Here is a 17500-nt window from a genome sequence, read left to right as displayed (position 1 = left end):
AGCCACTGTGTGTGTGTGTGTGTGTGTGTGTGTGTGTGTGTGTGTGTGTGTGTGTGTGTGTGTGTGTGTGTGTGTGTGTGTGTGTGTGTGTGTGTGTGTGTGTCCAGTTGTTCGTTTTTTATTGGCCCCATTTTCTTAAGAACAAAGTCAAGCATTAACCATGTGATTACGTTCTCCCACATTCCGAGATTAAATTCCAGATTATTCAGTTAATGGGTTTTTTCCTGCCATCCAGGCTATTCTCAAATCAGAGGAACACTGCAGGAGAATGTGAGAGAATTGAACATGTAGTCCAGAGCTACAATTACACAGTGCTATCAAACATGAAATACACAGAAAAGAACAACAGAGCAGATGGATTAAAAAATACTTAAAATAATAAATCCATAAAATTCAACAGCACTGTTGGAAATTCTAAGGCAGTTGAAGGGGAGGAATGTTTGGATCTGTAGGGGTGTAATCACACACACAGGGGTCAGTAGACAGACCAGGAGAAACTGTAAGAGAACAGTCTCAGGGAAAGCAGTGAAGCCCCCCACGGTCAGCCGTAATGGATGTCGCACACTCCTGGGACGTAATACACTCGCTTCCCGTCAGATCTCTTCAGGAGAGTCAGAAGATCTAAAGACTTCCTTAAACATCCATAAAGGATGTACGCAAATATCTTAATTTCTGCACTGATGTTGCTATTGAGAAACAATATTTACTTCTTATTTAGTTCATGTGTTTATTTGATTTGGCATGCACTAACGTTTATCTGTCTCCTTGCTCTGCTGCTGACAGATCATCTTTAGCGTTTGGCTTTGCACCTTTTTGCTATTGTAGACGACCTTCACCTGAACTAGATGATGGAGTTTTTTACGTTTTGTTTATTGTTTGTTTTATGGGTAGATTATCATTGCAGTATCTGGATTTTACTTTTTAGAAACTTGGTTTAATTTTATGTTTCAGAGGCAAGGTTTCATTCAGTGGCTTATTTAAGGTTTGTTTTTTGTTTTGTTTTTCTGAGGTTGTATTTTTTGCTCCTGGCATGTAGGACCCCACACGGCCTTGACGGAGACGCTTATCTGTCTGAAGTCATAAAGACTCTGCGACGGGCACGTAAATGCATGTATTTAGCAGTAGTCACTGGGGACTAAAGTGCTCTGCAGAGGGAAGGTTAAGGAGCGACACGATTCAGACATCTTAAACGCTTCGGACAATTCAGACATTTTAAACGCTTTCCCCTTGGATTGCCTCAGAGGTACAAGGCTCTTACCACTCCTGCTGGAGTCTGAGGCTTCCGGTGAGACCGGCGAGCTCGTGGCAGGCGTAAAGCTAATTAAACCCGCATGCACATGACAGAGCACGTCAGACAGACGGCAACACACCACCTCCCACAACCATCCGTCATTTGGGGTCTGATGAAATCGCTCGACTCTGACGACAGTGGCATGCACACACACCGAGCTGATGAGTTTGGTTCCTGCAAAATGGATAAATAAAGAAATAAATACTGCTTTCACCTGCATTGGGGGGAGAGAGAGAGATAAGGGAAGGAGGGAGAGTGAAAATGGAGAGAGGGAAGAGGAGAGAGGGAGAGAGAGGGAAGGAGGGAGAGAAGGAGTGCACAGGGCTGATGAAGAGGGGAAACCTCTGGAGTCTTTTGCTTGACAGAATTTTAATGATGTGTGATGCTGAGATGAAACGCCACTGGGTTATGTGTTACAAAAGAGAGTTCCTCTCTCTCTCTCTCTCTCTCTCTCTCTCTCTCTCTCCACCTCCTGGCCCCTCCCTCTCTCTCTCTCAGGTCATTTCTTTGTATTGACATTCCAGTGGGTGTGGTGCGGAGTTTGTCTGGAATACACGAGAGAATAAAGCTGTTTAGCGCAGGCTGTTGTTATCGTGAGACGATGCTCCCACACTCACAGGCAGGGCGACTGAAAGTTCAGTGTGTGAGTGGCGTGCTGGTAAATGCTGATGAACACGGCCAGATGAATTCTAAAGGAGGAAAGCCACATTAATTAGGCTTCATATTAATCAATTAATGAACACATTAATTAGGCTTCATATTAACCTGTATGACTATCAGCAGTTTGCCTTAACTGGTACAGGGATAATATGTGAAATTCTTTCACTCATTCTGTGAGGAGGTTTAACATGGCAACAGCACTGAGGTTAAAGCAGCTCTACGAGTGGGCGGACTCTACGAGTGGGCGGGCTTTACGAGTGGGCGGGCTCTACGAGTGGGCGGGCTCTACGAGTGGGTGGGCTCTACAAGTGGGCGGGCTCTATGGACCATTTAGACCAATACCCCGCCACCTGGAGTTTTGTTGCTGAGCTTATCGCAAGAGAATTTGTCTTATTTTATTAAAGCAGCACATCAGAGTCTAACTGTCCTGGAGCTACAGTGTTTTACTAGAGCTACATCAATGTGTGGTCAGGTTACATGTGTCTCTGAATGTGTGTGTGAGCACCATTCTGGCTCTGCTACTGCTACTGGGGCTGATGTAACAGGGCAGGTGTAACGGGGCAGGTTTAACATGGGGCTGGTGTAACGGGGGGGAGGTGTAATGGGGGCAGGTGTGACAGGGGTTGGTGTAACGGGGGCAGGTGTAACAGGGGGCAGGTGTAACAGGGCAGGTGTAACAGGGGTTGGTGTAACGGGGGCAGGCGTAACAGGGGGCAGGTGTAACAGGGGGTTGGTGTAACATGGGGCTGGTGTAACAGAGGGTGTTATTGTAGCTGGAGGAGGTGGCTCTGTGGTGTTTGTTGTGGGAGGGGCTTTTACAGCTGCAGTGTAGCTCTGTGGTGTTTGTTGTGGGAGGGGCTTTTTCATGGGCGAGCCTTTCTGCTTCTTGTTCTTGAGTGGGTTGTGAAGCAGCAGGCAGGTGAGGACTCTGCAGCCACAGGTGAAAATTGGTGGCACTCAGGGTGGGACTAGGGCGGGACCGGGACGGGGGCGGGACCGGGGCGGGACTAGGGCGGGAATGGGGGCGGGGCAGGGAACATATCTACGGATAGACCAAAGATCTGGTCTGAGGATTCCTCCAGGCTGTGTAATCCTGGGTGAGATGGGATTGTGACCCAGGCTGTGTCTTTATGGAGCTTCTCAGAAGTCCATGCACCTTCCTTGTGTGGGTGAAGCCGTCGTACATGTTGTGGAGAGTGAAGTCTGGGTGGTGGGCCAGATGGAGGTCCCGTGGAGCAGCGTGGAGACGATCCAAGACTCAGGTTCTCTGCGTGCCTACACGCTGGGGTGGAGCTGGCTGGGCCTGTGTGGGCTCCTGAGCGTTTCTGCTTTGTGTGAGGCTGGGGAACGCTGCACTTTCAGGCTTTGTAGCTGCTTAGTTTATCTCTTGTTCGTTTTTATTCTCTCTCTCCCTCCCTCTCTCCCTTCCTCCCCTTCTCTCTCTCTTTCTCTTCCTTTTTCTAGCTGCGTAAATGCAGTTGGGTCATTTGACAAGAATCATGTCAAACTACAGAAATATTTTTTTTATGTGTGCATATGTGCACGTGTGTATGTGTGTGCTTATGCATGTGCCTGTGTGTGTGTGTGTTTATGTGCGTGTGCGTGTGATGAAGATTCATAAGGCTCGAGGACGTTTTTAAGCAGCTGTGATGTTCCATTATTTCATGAGAAACAACACAGTCCACCTTCCTCACACTCCATTAAACCATCCTCATCCTCCTCCACTCTGACAAATCGCTCACGACGAGACACAAACACTAACATTCAGGAACGCCATGTGCTGGTGTAGCGTGTAATTGTGTGCTCAAGCACATGAGTTTGGGATATTTCATATTTCAGTGATTTTTCTGCTTACACATAAGGTTTTTTTACTCAAGCGCGGTTTGATTTGTGGTGGCTGGATGTGCAGACACCATCAGCTTCATTGGGTGTTAAGTGACAAGGTCAAAACAACCTGTTGCTTTGTATCATCATTGCCTTTTCCTCAGAACAAAGCGCTCTCTGCTGCGGGGTCTCGGTGGGAAGCGCTGTTGTTTATAATATTCCGTGTCAGATACAGATCACCCAGTGCTGCATAGCCAATCAGGACCCCTCACCAGAACATTTACAAAGGAAAGGGAGGATTAACTGTCTTCATTATGCTAAGTGCTCATGTCAGAACCAATCCACTTGGCCGCTCTTCTGTGGAAACCCCTCGTTCAGGCTGACCGGGTCAGTCGGGAGAGCCTAGACATGTTGAGCGGGGATGGAGTGTGTGAGCAGAGAGTAGTAACACACCACTCTGTGCCCATGAGCGGAGCAGGTAAACAAAGCCCCACCTGACGGTTCGATATCAGGCCTTCAGGCAGTAATGACACATGATTGCATTTAGATTCGTTGTTTTTTGACTGATCAGAGCGCTTCCCCTGACTTCGGCGTCCTCACCACTCACTTCATCGTCTTAATGGAAGTATTTATTAGTGGTAAATTGGGTACAAAGGGTTGAGTGTTTGTAAATGTATTTAAACAATTTAGACATGAAATTTTGGAGCTCCAGGTGACTTAATGAAAAGAGGAACGCTACCTAAGAGGAGATTGAGTCAGAGTCCAAAGCCCCACAAGGCTTAGACTTCATCTGTAAGTCTGCAGACTGACTCGAACACTTTCTATGTGGATGTACAGAATGTCTCTACCACTAGGTGTGTGTGTGTGTGTGTGTGTGTGTGTGTGTGTGTGTGTGTGTGTGTGTGTGTGTCTCTACCACTAGGCCTGTGTCTACTACCTGACCTGTTTCTTCTCCTTAGCACTGATTAATAAAGTACACCAGTTCACTGTATTACAGCATATTTTCCATGTATTATAATATCGTCTGTTATGAGTCACCATATCAAACATGTTCCTCTTAGGGAATATTTGCCTGTAGTGTGAGCTGTTTTTTATTGTGCAGACAAACCCAGCATAAGCCAGTGTTAAAATATCCCTGTAAGGTCCTGGTAGTTCTGTAACGCTGTGTGTCATAGATCCGCTTTAGTCTGACGTCAGCTAAGAGACATGGATTGATGTCTTTTTCCTAATGCAGGCATAAATCCAGCAATGAGGCATTTGGAGTGAACGCTGCCTCTGTTTTGATCAGAGAACAAACGTTTGTTCAGAGGACCAGATTTGGAGCCAATCAGCTTCAACACAGTGTCAGTTCCTCTCTGAGACAGGCAGATACGTTATGAGTTGTTGAACAGATCCAAAAGTATGATCAGGATCCAGCCACAGGAATCCTCCCTGCAGTTCACCGCCAGTTCACAACCAGTTTTTAGTTCAAAGCCACCTGTACTGTAAAACTATCAGTCCAGTATAAATTTGAATTAATTTATAACGAACCCACAAGTTAAAAGTTCAGTGGACGTTATTTCTTCCTGCCTGGGCGTGGTTTTGCCAGGTCAGCAGTTTGTGGGTTCTGATAGTGTTTGTATGGGTTAGAAGTGTGAAGTGTGGTTCTGATGTCCTCACACATCCTGCTGAGGTCCTGATGTCCTCACACATCCTGCTGAGGTCCTGATGTCTTCACACATCCTGCTGAGGTCCTGATGTCCTCACACATCCTGCTGAGGTCCTGATGTCCTCACACATCCTGCTGAGGTCCTGATGTCCTCACACATCCTGCTGAGGTTCTGATGTCCTCACACATCCTGCTGAGGTTCTCTGTCAGGACACAGCTTGCCTCACAAGTCTCGCTGTTTGTTAGTGCCCAGATCCGAGCTGCTCCGTGCCAGCAACTCTCTCGTCGATAGCCAGTTCATGCACTTTACTGGGAAATTCCAAACCCCACCGTAAGAAACTGAGATGGATGTTCGCGCTGAGGTCCGGTGGTTGGTGCAACCCAGGTGCTTCAGACGTTCCGTATGGTCACTCTGGACCGCTCGGCCTCTTTCACAGTTACTCCTTTCTTCCTCCTGATGTGCCAGCTCATGACGTTTTTCCACAAGTGTTTCGGCCCGTGTTTTGGATTCGTATTGCATTTATTAGTTTGTTGGTTTAGACCAAATTTGCAGGACTAAACAGCTCTGCATACATAACCTGGAGAACTCAGGGAATCTGAGAATAAATGTTTGTTGACTGATGTAGAGTCGTTGTAGCAACAATCAAACAAGCACACAAAAAAGCAACAAAAATCGAGTCAAACACTTTAATTACCCTCAGAAACATGCATCAGAGCTCTGGCCCTACTCCCAATTTTCTGATATGTAGAACTGGTGTGATGGAGCTGACGTTAGCATAGTGTTGATTTATCGCATGACTGCAGAACCAGAATGGAGGTGATTGCATCTGGGAGAGGAAGGTTTAAACAAAAACACCCACACATGAACAGTTGCCTGTCAGACAGCTCAAAGGTGGAAGCTATTGGCTGCTATCAGGTGTGCCCACCCAACCCCACACCCCCAAGCAAAACCCGCACTGCTCATTCATATTCTCCAGGGAAATAAATACACACCCAGCCAGTGGCTGAAATAAAAGCTCAATCATTGAGGGGGCGTGTCTGCAGTCTGTTCTTGGGGCGGAGCTTTGCAGGCATTCCATCTGGAATATGTAATATGTAAGGGAGTTTCCCTAAACCTTACAGCCAGAGAAAAGGGCTGATAGCACAGCTTCACGTCCTAAGGAGTCTGACTGCAGCACATAACAAACACCCCTCTCCTAACTGCTGAGGATGGTGTTCCAGCACAGTACTGACTGCTGAATATTATCAGCACATGGCAGACATCTCTGCATTTGGTTCATCTCAGTTTAACTTGTCTTTCTCTCCCACTACATTTGCACTCCATACACACTGTTTGGCATTAAACACACGGTTCTGTGTTCTCTAACATACTGTGTGGTGTTCATTAAACACACTGTGGTGTTCATTAAACACACTGTTTGGTGTTCTTTTAACACACTGGTGTTCTCTAACATACTGTGTGGTGTTCTCTAAACACTGTTCGGTGTTCACTAAACACACTGTGGTGTTCACTAAACACTGTGTGTTGTTCTTTAAACACTGTTTGGTGTTCTCTAAACACTGTTCGGTGTTCACTAAACACACTGTTTGTTGTTCTCTAAACTGTTCAGTATTCATTAAACACACTGTTTGGTGTACTCTAAACACTGTGTAGTGTTCTCTAAACAGATTTAAGTGCTGCTTATTGTTCATACTCGCATCATTGTGTATTCAAACCAGGACATGTCCAGGAAAACCTCCCAGTGTATGCAGGAATGTAGTGAGGGACAGCTGATCACATGACCTCATGCATGATTCTTCTCCATCCATAGCTCTGTGTGTGTGTGTGTGTGTGTGTGTGTGTGTGTGTGTGTGTGTGTGTGTGTGTGTGTGTGTGTGTGTGTGTTTGAAAGAGAGAAAGAGAGAAAGCGTGACAAGCTCAATTGCCTTCAGTTAGGAAGTAATGACAAGTCCTGGGAGTGTGTCTGCCAGACAGAGTGGTGGGTTCAGAGCCTCTGTCAGCTCAGTCTGCTAATGATTCATTGAAGTAATTCATTAGTTTGATCAACCAATTTAGCACCTTGGAAGATATTAATTAGTCAGCTACTTAAATGTCACTAGGAAGCAAACAAAAAAGAAACAAGACCTCTGGGAAATGTAGTGCACTCAGTATATGAAGCTGCTAGTTGTCCTTATATGGAAATGTGTATATATATATATATATATATATATATATATATATATATATATATATATATATATATATACATACACACACACACATTTCCATATAAGGAGCTATGCTCCTATATTTGTTCCTCTATATATATATATATATATATATATATATATATATATATATATATATATATATATATATATAGGTACAATATAGCTATGTACATATATATATATGCATGTGTAGGTTAGCTGGCCCTTATGAGTACATGATTAATGATTATATTATGATTACATATTTATTAATCTTATAATATTAATGTTATATTAATATGATTATATTATGAATGCATGTTTATTAATCTTTCAGGTAAAGATATAATGATGAATACTGATGCAGTTTTGGTTTGTTTAGAAGCCGAAACCTAAGCCATAAATGGATCAGTGCACTATCCTGCACTGAAGCAAGAGAAAGACACACACACACACACACACACACACACACACACACACACACACGCGCACACACACACACACTTGAGCAGAAGCAGAAGTAAAACCTAATAGTGTATCACACTATTGTGAAGAGTGAGAACATTGTGGGTGGAGGTGTGTGATTGATGATGACATTGTGGGTGGTGTGTGACTAATGATGACATTGTGGGTTTAGGTGTGTGACTGATGATGACATTGTGGGTGGAGGTGTGTGATTGATGATGACATTTTGGGTGGAGGTGTGTGATTGATGATGACATTGTGGGTGGAGGTGTGTGATTGATGATGACATTGTGGGTGGAGGTGTGTGATTGATGATGACATTGTGGGTGGAGGTGTGTGATTGATGATGACATTGTGGGTGGAGGTGTGTGACTGGTGAGGGCATTGTGGGTGGAGGTATATACATCTTAAGCCTAGTTTGGATGATGATAAGCAAAAAAAAAATGTTAAAAACTATGTTGTAAATATTGGGATTAAAATAATCTGTCAGAAGATTAAAACAGTCAGTAGTACCACATTATTGGGACTGATGTTCCAGCCCGACATGGGTTATTGTTTAATATGATTTGACTATATTAATAGTTAAGCAAGTAATAACATCATATACAGACACACACAAACATACACACAGCCATAAGTAAGCGACCCTCTATGGACTACAACACCCATAAACTGCTTGTGTTCTCAGTCCCCTGATTGTTAGTAGCACCTGTGTTTAGTGTGTCCCTCTATAATTGTCCCTCTATAAATAGTTATTTGGTTTGTGTTATAGTGAACTTTTCTCTCCTGTTCCTGTACTGGTTCTTGTATATTTGACTAAAGTTGTTTGGATTGTGAACTCTGCTCCTCATGTGACTACATCTTTGGACAAACCCTGTGCAATTAAACCTGCAATCGATTCCTGACACACACGCACACGCACACAATATTGTCAAACCTGAGCAGCTCAGTGTCTCTTTGCAGTTAGTCATGTTAACTCACTGCCATTTCTTTCATTCTTCTGTCTCCCGCTGGAGAGATTCACACCTGTGTTACTGTCTGGACTCTGAGATGAGTTACATATTACACCCCCGCACACACACACACTGATTCAGTATGAGCTATGAGTTTGTTTTCCACCCCTGTTGATTGAGTTTGGTCATATCTGTACTAGAACTCTTTCTGGGGTGATTTACACAGAGCAGATGCTTGCACTGATGAGAGGCGCGAACTGGCACGTTCTCCATCCTGATGCCAACACGGCCAGTGGCCGAGCAGGACGCCTGCGTGCTCCGGGTTAAGCTGTGCTAAACCCGTTCCGGATGGACCTGCTCCCATGACCCCGGGGGCCCTTTTTCATTAACCAGCTGCCATTTTGATTTCCAAACTCTTGCACACAACCCCCAACCCTACAAAATATATAGAACTGCTGCTGAAAAGACTGCGTGTGTGTGGATGTGTACACCAGTGCACACCTGTACACTACTGTGCACTAGTATATGCATGTGCACACATGCACTCCTTTGCGCTAGTGCATGCGTATGCACACGTGCACCCCTGTATGCCGGCGCAGGTGTGTTGTTCCTCTCTGCACTGAGCATATTGACTCATGCACGGGTCATGTTGACGTATTGTAATGCGGAGCCTCCCGTGTGGCTGCGTGTGCAAGCTTGTGACGGACAGCTGGCCCTGACGCTTTAATCTCTCCAGCGCAGGGACCTGGAGGATCAGAGCTCTTTACCTGCACACCACCTGATGTGGACACATGGTCAGAGCCTCTCCCTTCGCCATGAAAACCAGAGTGTGAGAGCCACCTTAAATGAACTGACCGCAAGCAGAGAGAGACAGATGTGAGGAAGTGAGCCATAGGTCACTTAGCCTGAGTGCTTCCTACGCACATCCAAAGTCTGTGTTTGGCATTCAGTGTTCAGCATGAAGCGTGTGGCATTCCGCAGTTGAGGGAGATCTTCGGGTGTGGTCGGGAATGCGAACACCGGAGCCCTGCTCCAATTTCCAAAACAACCCACCCTTTGATCACAAATCTCATCTTCTTACTGTCAGTGAACTTCATTTGATATAGCAATTTTATTTTCTCCCTTTCTCCCTCTCTCTCTCTCTCTGTCTCTCTCTCTCTCTCTTGCTCTCTCTGTCTCTCTGCTTTTTCACCCTTGTTCTGTAATGTTATTCTTTCATTATTCCTGTATCGTAGCTGGTTAGTATGAGGGCCGGGTCACGACCTGATCTGAATTCTCTGAGCAGTAGTCAGGCGGTGGGAGTCACATTTGGCAGAGAAATTTCTTCCCAGATACACAGTTATTCTGGAGACACACTGGCTTCCCAAGTCCACCCCTGCCAGAGCAGAGCTGTGTCTCTGTGGTAGAGGAGGATATGGAATGATCCCCCAAGAGGAGGTTTTACTTGGGCACATTGTTAGACAAAGCTGAAACTGATTCCAGAACAGTCGGCGTCCTAACGTTTGAGTCTGGGTGCTCATGTTGGTATGGGCGTCGTGTTACCTGGATCTTCCAGCACACTGTAGCTGTCAGAGGAAGAAGTGTGTTGGGGAACAGTAATGAACAAACTCATGCACACACACACACACACACACACACACACACACACACACACACACACACACACACACCAAGACTGCATCAGTGCACAGGGGAGACAGGAACTGACAGAGGGATAAGACAAGTACCTTCCCCCTAAATCAATAAGTTATTTTGTGTGTGTGTGTGTGTGTGTGTGTGTGTGTGTGTGTGTGTGTGTGTGTGTGTGTGTGTGTGTGTGTGTGAGAGAGAGAGAGAGAGAGAGAGAGAGAGAGAGAGAGATAGATAGATAGATAGATAGATAGATAGATAGATAGATAGATAGATAGATAGATAGATAGATAGATAGATAGATAGATAGATAGATAGATAGATAGAGAGTTGAGAGACTCGAGCCAGCTAACAACCTTCTGTAAAAATACTGCCATTTTTGTTCTCTGTATGTTCCAAAATACCTGCATTGTGTGCAATGACACGACTGCACTGCCAAAAACAAATGAAAGTGGACACCTGCCAATTAGAATTATGCAAATTATAATATGCTAATTGGAGCTACTACCTTCCATGTGTTGTTAGCCTCATTAGCATTCAAGCTATTCCTTTACTGTTTTTTTCAGCTGCTCACACACATTTCAGGAATGAGCTCTAGTGTCTCAGCTCTGAAACACCTGAACACATTCTCCCAAATGCCAAATTCTTGCATGTTGCAAGCAAACATATTGACTTCAAAACCATGAACATTCTCCTCAAAATTAAATGATCAAATAAAAACGTCAGATAGCCGATCGTCTAAATTTGTACAACAAACCATGTTTTTTGCAATCCACAGCGTATAGAGTATATGTTGCAATCTTTGCTGCATCAATACAAAAGTTTAGACACTTTTCACTGAAGACTTGGTCTCATACGCGGCTTACGCACACTGAACGTGAGGGAAACAGTGTCCTAACATACCAGTTAGATAACATGGACACATAACATGCTCTGTGTCTTTACGGCTACATATCTGCGTATGTTATTGTCCATCTGAAAGCACTTTGATTGGTTGCAGTACTTTATAACACAGTGCTATACAGCAGCAGCCAGAAACAGTTACCCCACACCAAGACTTCCTGCAGGTATGTACTTCCTGTAATGTTGTGGCAGGCAGGAAGTAGGAGTGTACATACGCAGAGAGGTATTTTAATAAATGATCGAAACAAACAAGAGACCTGAGAGATCTGGACGAAAACAAACACCACACATGAACCAAGACAAAGCAAAAAAATAACGAACTTTACCAGAGAACAAAACAAACAAAACAGCACATGAGTTGCCATCACACGGAGGAATGAGGAGAACAGCAGGATCCAGACCTTCCCTGGACAACATCAATCAAATTAATGAATGACTTTTTCATTAATGAAAGGACTAAATTCTTCCACCTTCTTCCATCCTTTGAAGTATTTAAGTATTTGATTAATGTTTCATCCTGTGCTCTGTGGTTAACCGCTTATGATGGTGACACAGGATCATATCAGACACAGAGACAGAACACCGACGTCACACAGGCATCCAGTTATAGATTTGGTACTAAAATGTGTTATTTATTCTGTGTGTTATAGATCCTGATTTTAAAGACATGGGGGTCCCCAAGCCTCTGCCTTGTAGGTACCACACACTCCCCACACACTGCCCTCACACTCCCCACACACTCCCCTCACACTGCCCTCACACTGCCCTCACACTCCCCACACACAGCCCACTCACTGCCCTTACACTCCCCTCACACTCCCCTCACACTGCCCTCACACTGCCCTCACACTCCCCACACACTCCCCTCACACTGCCCTCACACTCCCCACACACAGCCCACTCACTGCCCTTACACTCCCCTCACACTCCCCTCACACTCCCCTCACACTGCCCTCACACTGCCCACTCACTGCCCTCACACTCCCCTCACACTCCCCTCACACTGCCCTCACACTGCCCTCACACTCCCCACACACAGCCCACTCACTGCCCTTACACTCCCCTCACGCTCCCCTCACACTGCCCTCACGCTCCCCTCACACTCCCCTCACACTGCCCTCACACTCCCCTCACACTCCCCTCACACTCCCCACAAACTCCCCTCTCACTGCCCTCACACTGCCCTCACACTGCCCTCACACTGCCCACTCACTGCCCTCACACTCCCCTCACACTCCCTTCACACTCCCCTCACACTGCCCTCACACTGCCCACTCACTGCCCTCACACTCCCCACACACAGCCACCATGCCACAGGGGTTTTTAGCCATAACCTTTCTCTCTCTGTCGCTTTCCCACACTCCCTTTCTCCCTGACCCCCCCCACCCCCCACCCCATGTCTGTCTGTCTGTCTGCAGTTTGTGAATTCGAGATGGGTGGACCCGAAGGCATTATAGAATCGCAGCAGGTCACCCGAGAGGGCAAGGCCTCCCCGGCGGAGGCAGTAGACTGCAGGTGGTATGTCCGAGCGCCTCCCAGCTCCAAGGTGAGTAAGCAGGCTGTGGTGTGACCCTCCGCCGTGTTATCCACTCACACACACTTGGTTTCAGTTAGCGCGTGTTGGAGCCTGAAGCGCTATAAACGCCTGGGCACCTTTCCAGCCGGACTGCAGAGTGTTTTGGTCTGTGAGACGAGCAAACATCCGTGAACAAACATTTTTGTGGTATTTTGCCTGAAGGAGGAGACCTGGCTCGACAACCTGTAGGGTGTGTGTGGGGGGAGGCTATCTCCAAGGACTACTGCCCCTGTCACGGTGGAAGGCTGGGAGTAAAGACGGATGGCTTTTGACCATCCACTTCCCTCTCTGCCCCTCTGCCCCTACCACAGCCCCTCAATATTTGTGCCTCCTCAACCAAAGCTGTAGTAAATAGATTTAGTAAACAGCTGTAGTAAACAGCTTGAGTAACCAGCTTTAGTAAACAGCTTGCTGTTTTTAGCAGGTTTTTCTGTGCTTCCATTAAGACCTTTTGAAAGATGGACTGGTGTTTGGGCAGATGTTTGGACAGGTGAATCTCAGATCCAGGTTAACTGCACTGGCAGCAGATTCCCTTACCACATGACTCCTTCATCTTACCTACCCTGGGCTGGTGTGTGTGTATGTGTGTGTGAGTGTAAGTGTGTGAGTGAGTGTGTGATTGAATGTGTCTGTGTGTGTGTGTATGTGTGCGTGTATGTGTGTGAGCGTGTGTGAGTGAGCATGTGAATGTGTGCATGTGTGTGTGTGTGTGTGTGTGTACGTGTCCTCTCTCTCTCCCTCTCTCTCTCTCTCTCTCCTTCTCTCTCTCTCTCTCTCTTTCTCTCTCCCTGTCCCTCTATCTCTCTTTCTCTCTCTCTCTCTCTCTCTCTCTCTCTCTCTCTCTCTCTCTCTCTCTCTCTCCCTCCCTATCTTTCTCTCTTTTTTTCTACTAGCCTGTTCTCTGCTCTGTTTGGGAACATCACACACTTCTGTCATATATTACTGAGTTATGGTCACCTTATCAATATTCATGGTCTTTAGCTCAGTCTGGTTCTCTACGCCACTGGGCTGTCTGCCTGGGAACCACTTTCCGTGTGTATGTGTCTGAAACTGTGTGTGTGTGTCCACACCACTGTGCGGTCCCACTTTGGAGCCAGCTTCTATGAGTGTGTTCATGTATGTGTTCATGTGTATATTCATGTGTGTGTGTGTGTGTGTGTGTGTGTCTGTGTGTGTGTGTCCACACCACAGTGCTGTCCCACCTTGAAATCATTTTCCACAGGACAGTAACCTCCTCCCCCCACGGACGCCGATTCCCTGTGCTGAGTGGCTGGGAATATTTGGGTCTAATGTGATTCATTGTCTTACCAGTTGATTTCACTGCTATCTGATGTCCTTGCAAGCATTGGGTGTGTCCCCATGCTTGTCTCCGCTGGAGGAATGACTGAGACACTTACCTGCTTATAACTGACTGCACGCAACGCTTATATGCTGCAGCGATTTCAAAGGGGAAAAGAGATTTTGTTACTTCATCTGTTCTTTGAGACTTTGCATGTTCCCCCAGCTAAAACTCCCCATTAACGTATGACAGGGTGCTGGCTGGAGTATTAGTATTCTCTGGACTATTAATACTTTTAATACTTTTAAAGTGATTGGAAGGTCCATTATGACTGTCTTTTCCATTAGAGTCTAATTGTTTTTTATAGTCTGGTTGCCACATATATCAGACATCTTCATTTCTGGCAGGCGGAGTTAATCCTGTAAATGGCTTTACATCAGTGGTGTTGCAGAGAGACTCCCTCACAGGCATGTGTGCTTTGAGCACAGATGGCAGGAAGGCTGTGTTGCCTGTAATCACATCAGAGCTCCGTTCAGATGTCTCCCTTCTCTCATCTCAGAGGGCTTCATATTTCTCCAGCAATTAGGCCCAGGAGCCTGCAGTCTGCCTGACACATGAGCTCCGTCCTGGAGGCTCTACGCGTGGGTTGCAGGTGGACTAGTGCAGGGGGGAGGCTATGTTTGTTAGCATGCAGCGCATGGTGTGTAGTAGCATCCGTCACATGTAGGTGGCTTCGGGTCCTCACTGTGCACACAGAACTTTCTCTCGCTCTTTGAACACAGATGGAATATTAAGTCATTTGGCATCGGGAACAGATCAGTCAGCACAGGAAGTGAGTGAGTTTGTGTATCTATACATGACCCAGAGATACTACCGCACACAGGCGCACAACACACACACACACACACACACACACACACACATACACACACACACACACACACATACACACACACACACACACTAACAAACACACACACACACACACACACACACACACACACACACACACACACACAAACACACACACACACACACACATACACACACACACACACACACACACACACACACATATACACACACACACACACACACACACAGGTGCCAAAGAGATAACTCCTCCCCTACAGCCACAAGAAATAAAACCATCCTCCAAAACACACGGTCCAAAGACATCCTGTACATACGCACATACACACACAGCTCAAAGACCACAAAGATATAACTCCACCCTCCACACACACAGACATACCCCAGAAAGATAACACCCCAAATGTACAGAGATAACACCACCACATACACACACATTTATACACACACACATAGCCCAAAGAGATAACACTACATACACACCACAAGGAGATAACTCCTTCCCACATACACATACCCCCTAGACATAACCCCCCTTCCCCCTTAGAACAAGCTATCCAATGGGGAAAGAGTCACTGCAAAGACTAATTAGAGCCGACTCATGCAATCAAGACGAGGCGTCCGGCCTAAAGGTGCACATGCTTCAATCCACAGACAATGACTCACACAGAAAGAATCCTGGAGCTAACGCCTGTTCCTCTTGGGAAAATGGCCAAGGAAAGGTCAAGGGTGTTCCAGTATCCATGCTGTATATGGACAGCTTTGTCCAAGAAGAGTTTTATCCAGGGACAGTTTTGTCCATTAGTAGAAGTATGAAGGCGTAGTAGAAGTGAGTTCCTGTTTACGAGGGTCAAAGAGGAAAAGAGTATCTCTGGGTGTTGGTATTTGAAGTCCATGGAAATCTTCCTCAAGAGCTTTTTCTAGAGCTTTCTCTGGAACTTTCTCTATCTATCTATTTATATATCTATAGATAGATAGATAGATTTAGATCATGGTGATCAGTAATTGTTGGCTCTTGTCTTTGTTTTCATGCTGTTCCCTGATGTTTTCAAGTTCAAGTTTCAAGTTTGGTTTATTTGTCACATACATAGTCATACACAGTACAACACGCAGTGAAATGGTGAACACGCAGTGAAATGTTTTTACTGGAGGCTCATATGTAAGCATATGAGAGTGGATCATAACATTATTACTGAGCTCCAGTTCTGAAAGGTCTAATGTGATAACCGAAGTTCTACCAGTAGTGTGCTTAGTCTCAACACACTCCCACAGAACTGTTGTGCAGCACAGACAGCTCAGTCGAACTCACTGAGCCTGACGTGTGTTCACACACACTGAAGATCTATTTGAATTAAGATTAACATGATTCTATATAGCAACGGTACAAAGCGAACTGTAGAAAAGTTACACATAGGAAGGTGTAAGCTGTATTAAAGGTTCACTGACCCATCCAGCCAGTAGGGCAGCCTTACAGAGGGTAACCCTTCACCCAGGACATGTGGGGCACGTGTGGCTGTGTGGGTGGGTAACCCTTCGCCCACGACGTGTGGGGCACGCGTGGCTGTGTGGGTGGGTAACCCTTCACCCTGGACGTGTGGGGCACGTGTGGCTGTGTGGGTGGCTAACCCTTCACCCTGGACGTGTGGGGCACGTGTGGGGCACGTGTGGCTGTGTGGGTGGGTAACCCTTCACCCAGGGGCTGTGCACATGTTCACTTTTTTTAAATTCATCTTTCACTTTTTATTGACCTAATCTTATATCAAAAGGTTTTCTTCTCATGACTTGTAAAATTACTCATGTCAGATTGATCAGAATTAACCCTGAATGTTATCTCTCACAAGCCTTTTTCTGTAGCAGTTTCAGCTAAAGCAAACTTTATGAAGTTTAATGAAATGTGTTTACTTTTAATTAATTTTCCAGTGTGCAATTCTTTGAGTTTAGGAGCATAACTTCATGCAAATTACTAGTTAATTTCAGATGCTAATATTTGGTTTCTTTACCAGATGCAAATACAAACACATTAAAAAAAATGTACTTCTATTTCATTAGTGACTTTCCTGCTGGAAAATCTCAATTTAAGTTCTCTGACTGGAGCTCCAGTCTTTATCACTGGGGTCACCAGTCTTCATCACTGGGGTTGCCAGTCTTTATCACTGGGGTCACCAGTCTTCATCACTGGGGTTGCCAGTCTTTATCACTGGGGTCACCA

At 45.7% G+C, this 17500-nt stretch overlaps 1 protein-coding gene across 3 annotated transcripts in view; it reads left to right on the top strand.

Moving 5' to 3' along the window:
* The window catches only part of neto1l (neuropilin (NRP) and tolloid (TLL)-like 1, like), a 67760-nt gene that overhangs the window by 34607 nt on the left and 15653 nt on the right, over window positions 1-17500 (top strand). For all 3 annotated transcript variants that reach the window (XM_035526505.2, XM_035526506.2, XM_035526507.2), the window contains exons 5-6: window positions 12214-12255; window positions 12982-13109. In XM_035526505.2, coding sequence (XP_035382398.1) covers window positions 12214-12255; window positions 12982-13109 — 170 coding nt within the window. The remainder of the gene's footprint in view (window positions 1-12213; window positions 12256-12981; window positions 13110-17500) is intronic.

The sequence above is a fragment of the Electrophorus electricus genome, chromosome 1 (genome assembly GCF_041902795.1).
Source record: "Electrophorus electricus isolate QZ-2024a chromosome 1, ASM4190279v1, whole genome shotgun sequence".
Lineage (NCBI taxonomy): Eukaryota > Metazoa > Chordata > Actinopteri > Gymnotiformes > Gymnotidae > Electrophorus > Electrophorus electricus.
Note: the sequence above shows the minus strand (reverse complement) of the source record. Positions and strands in the feature narration are given on the sequence as shown.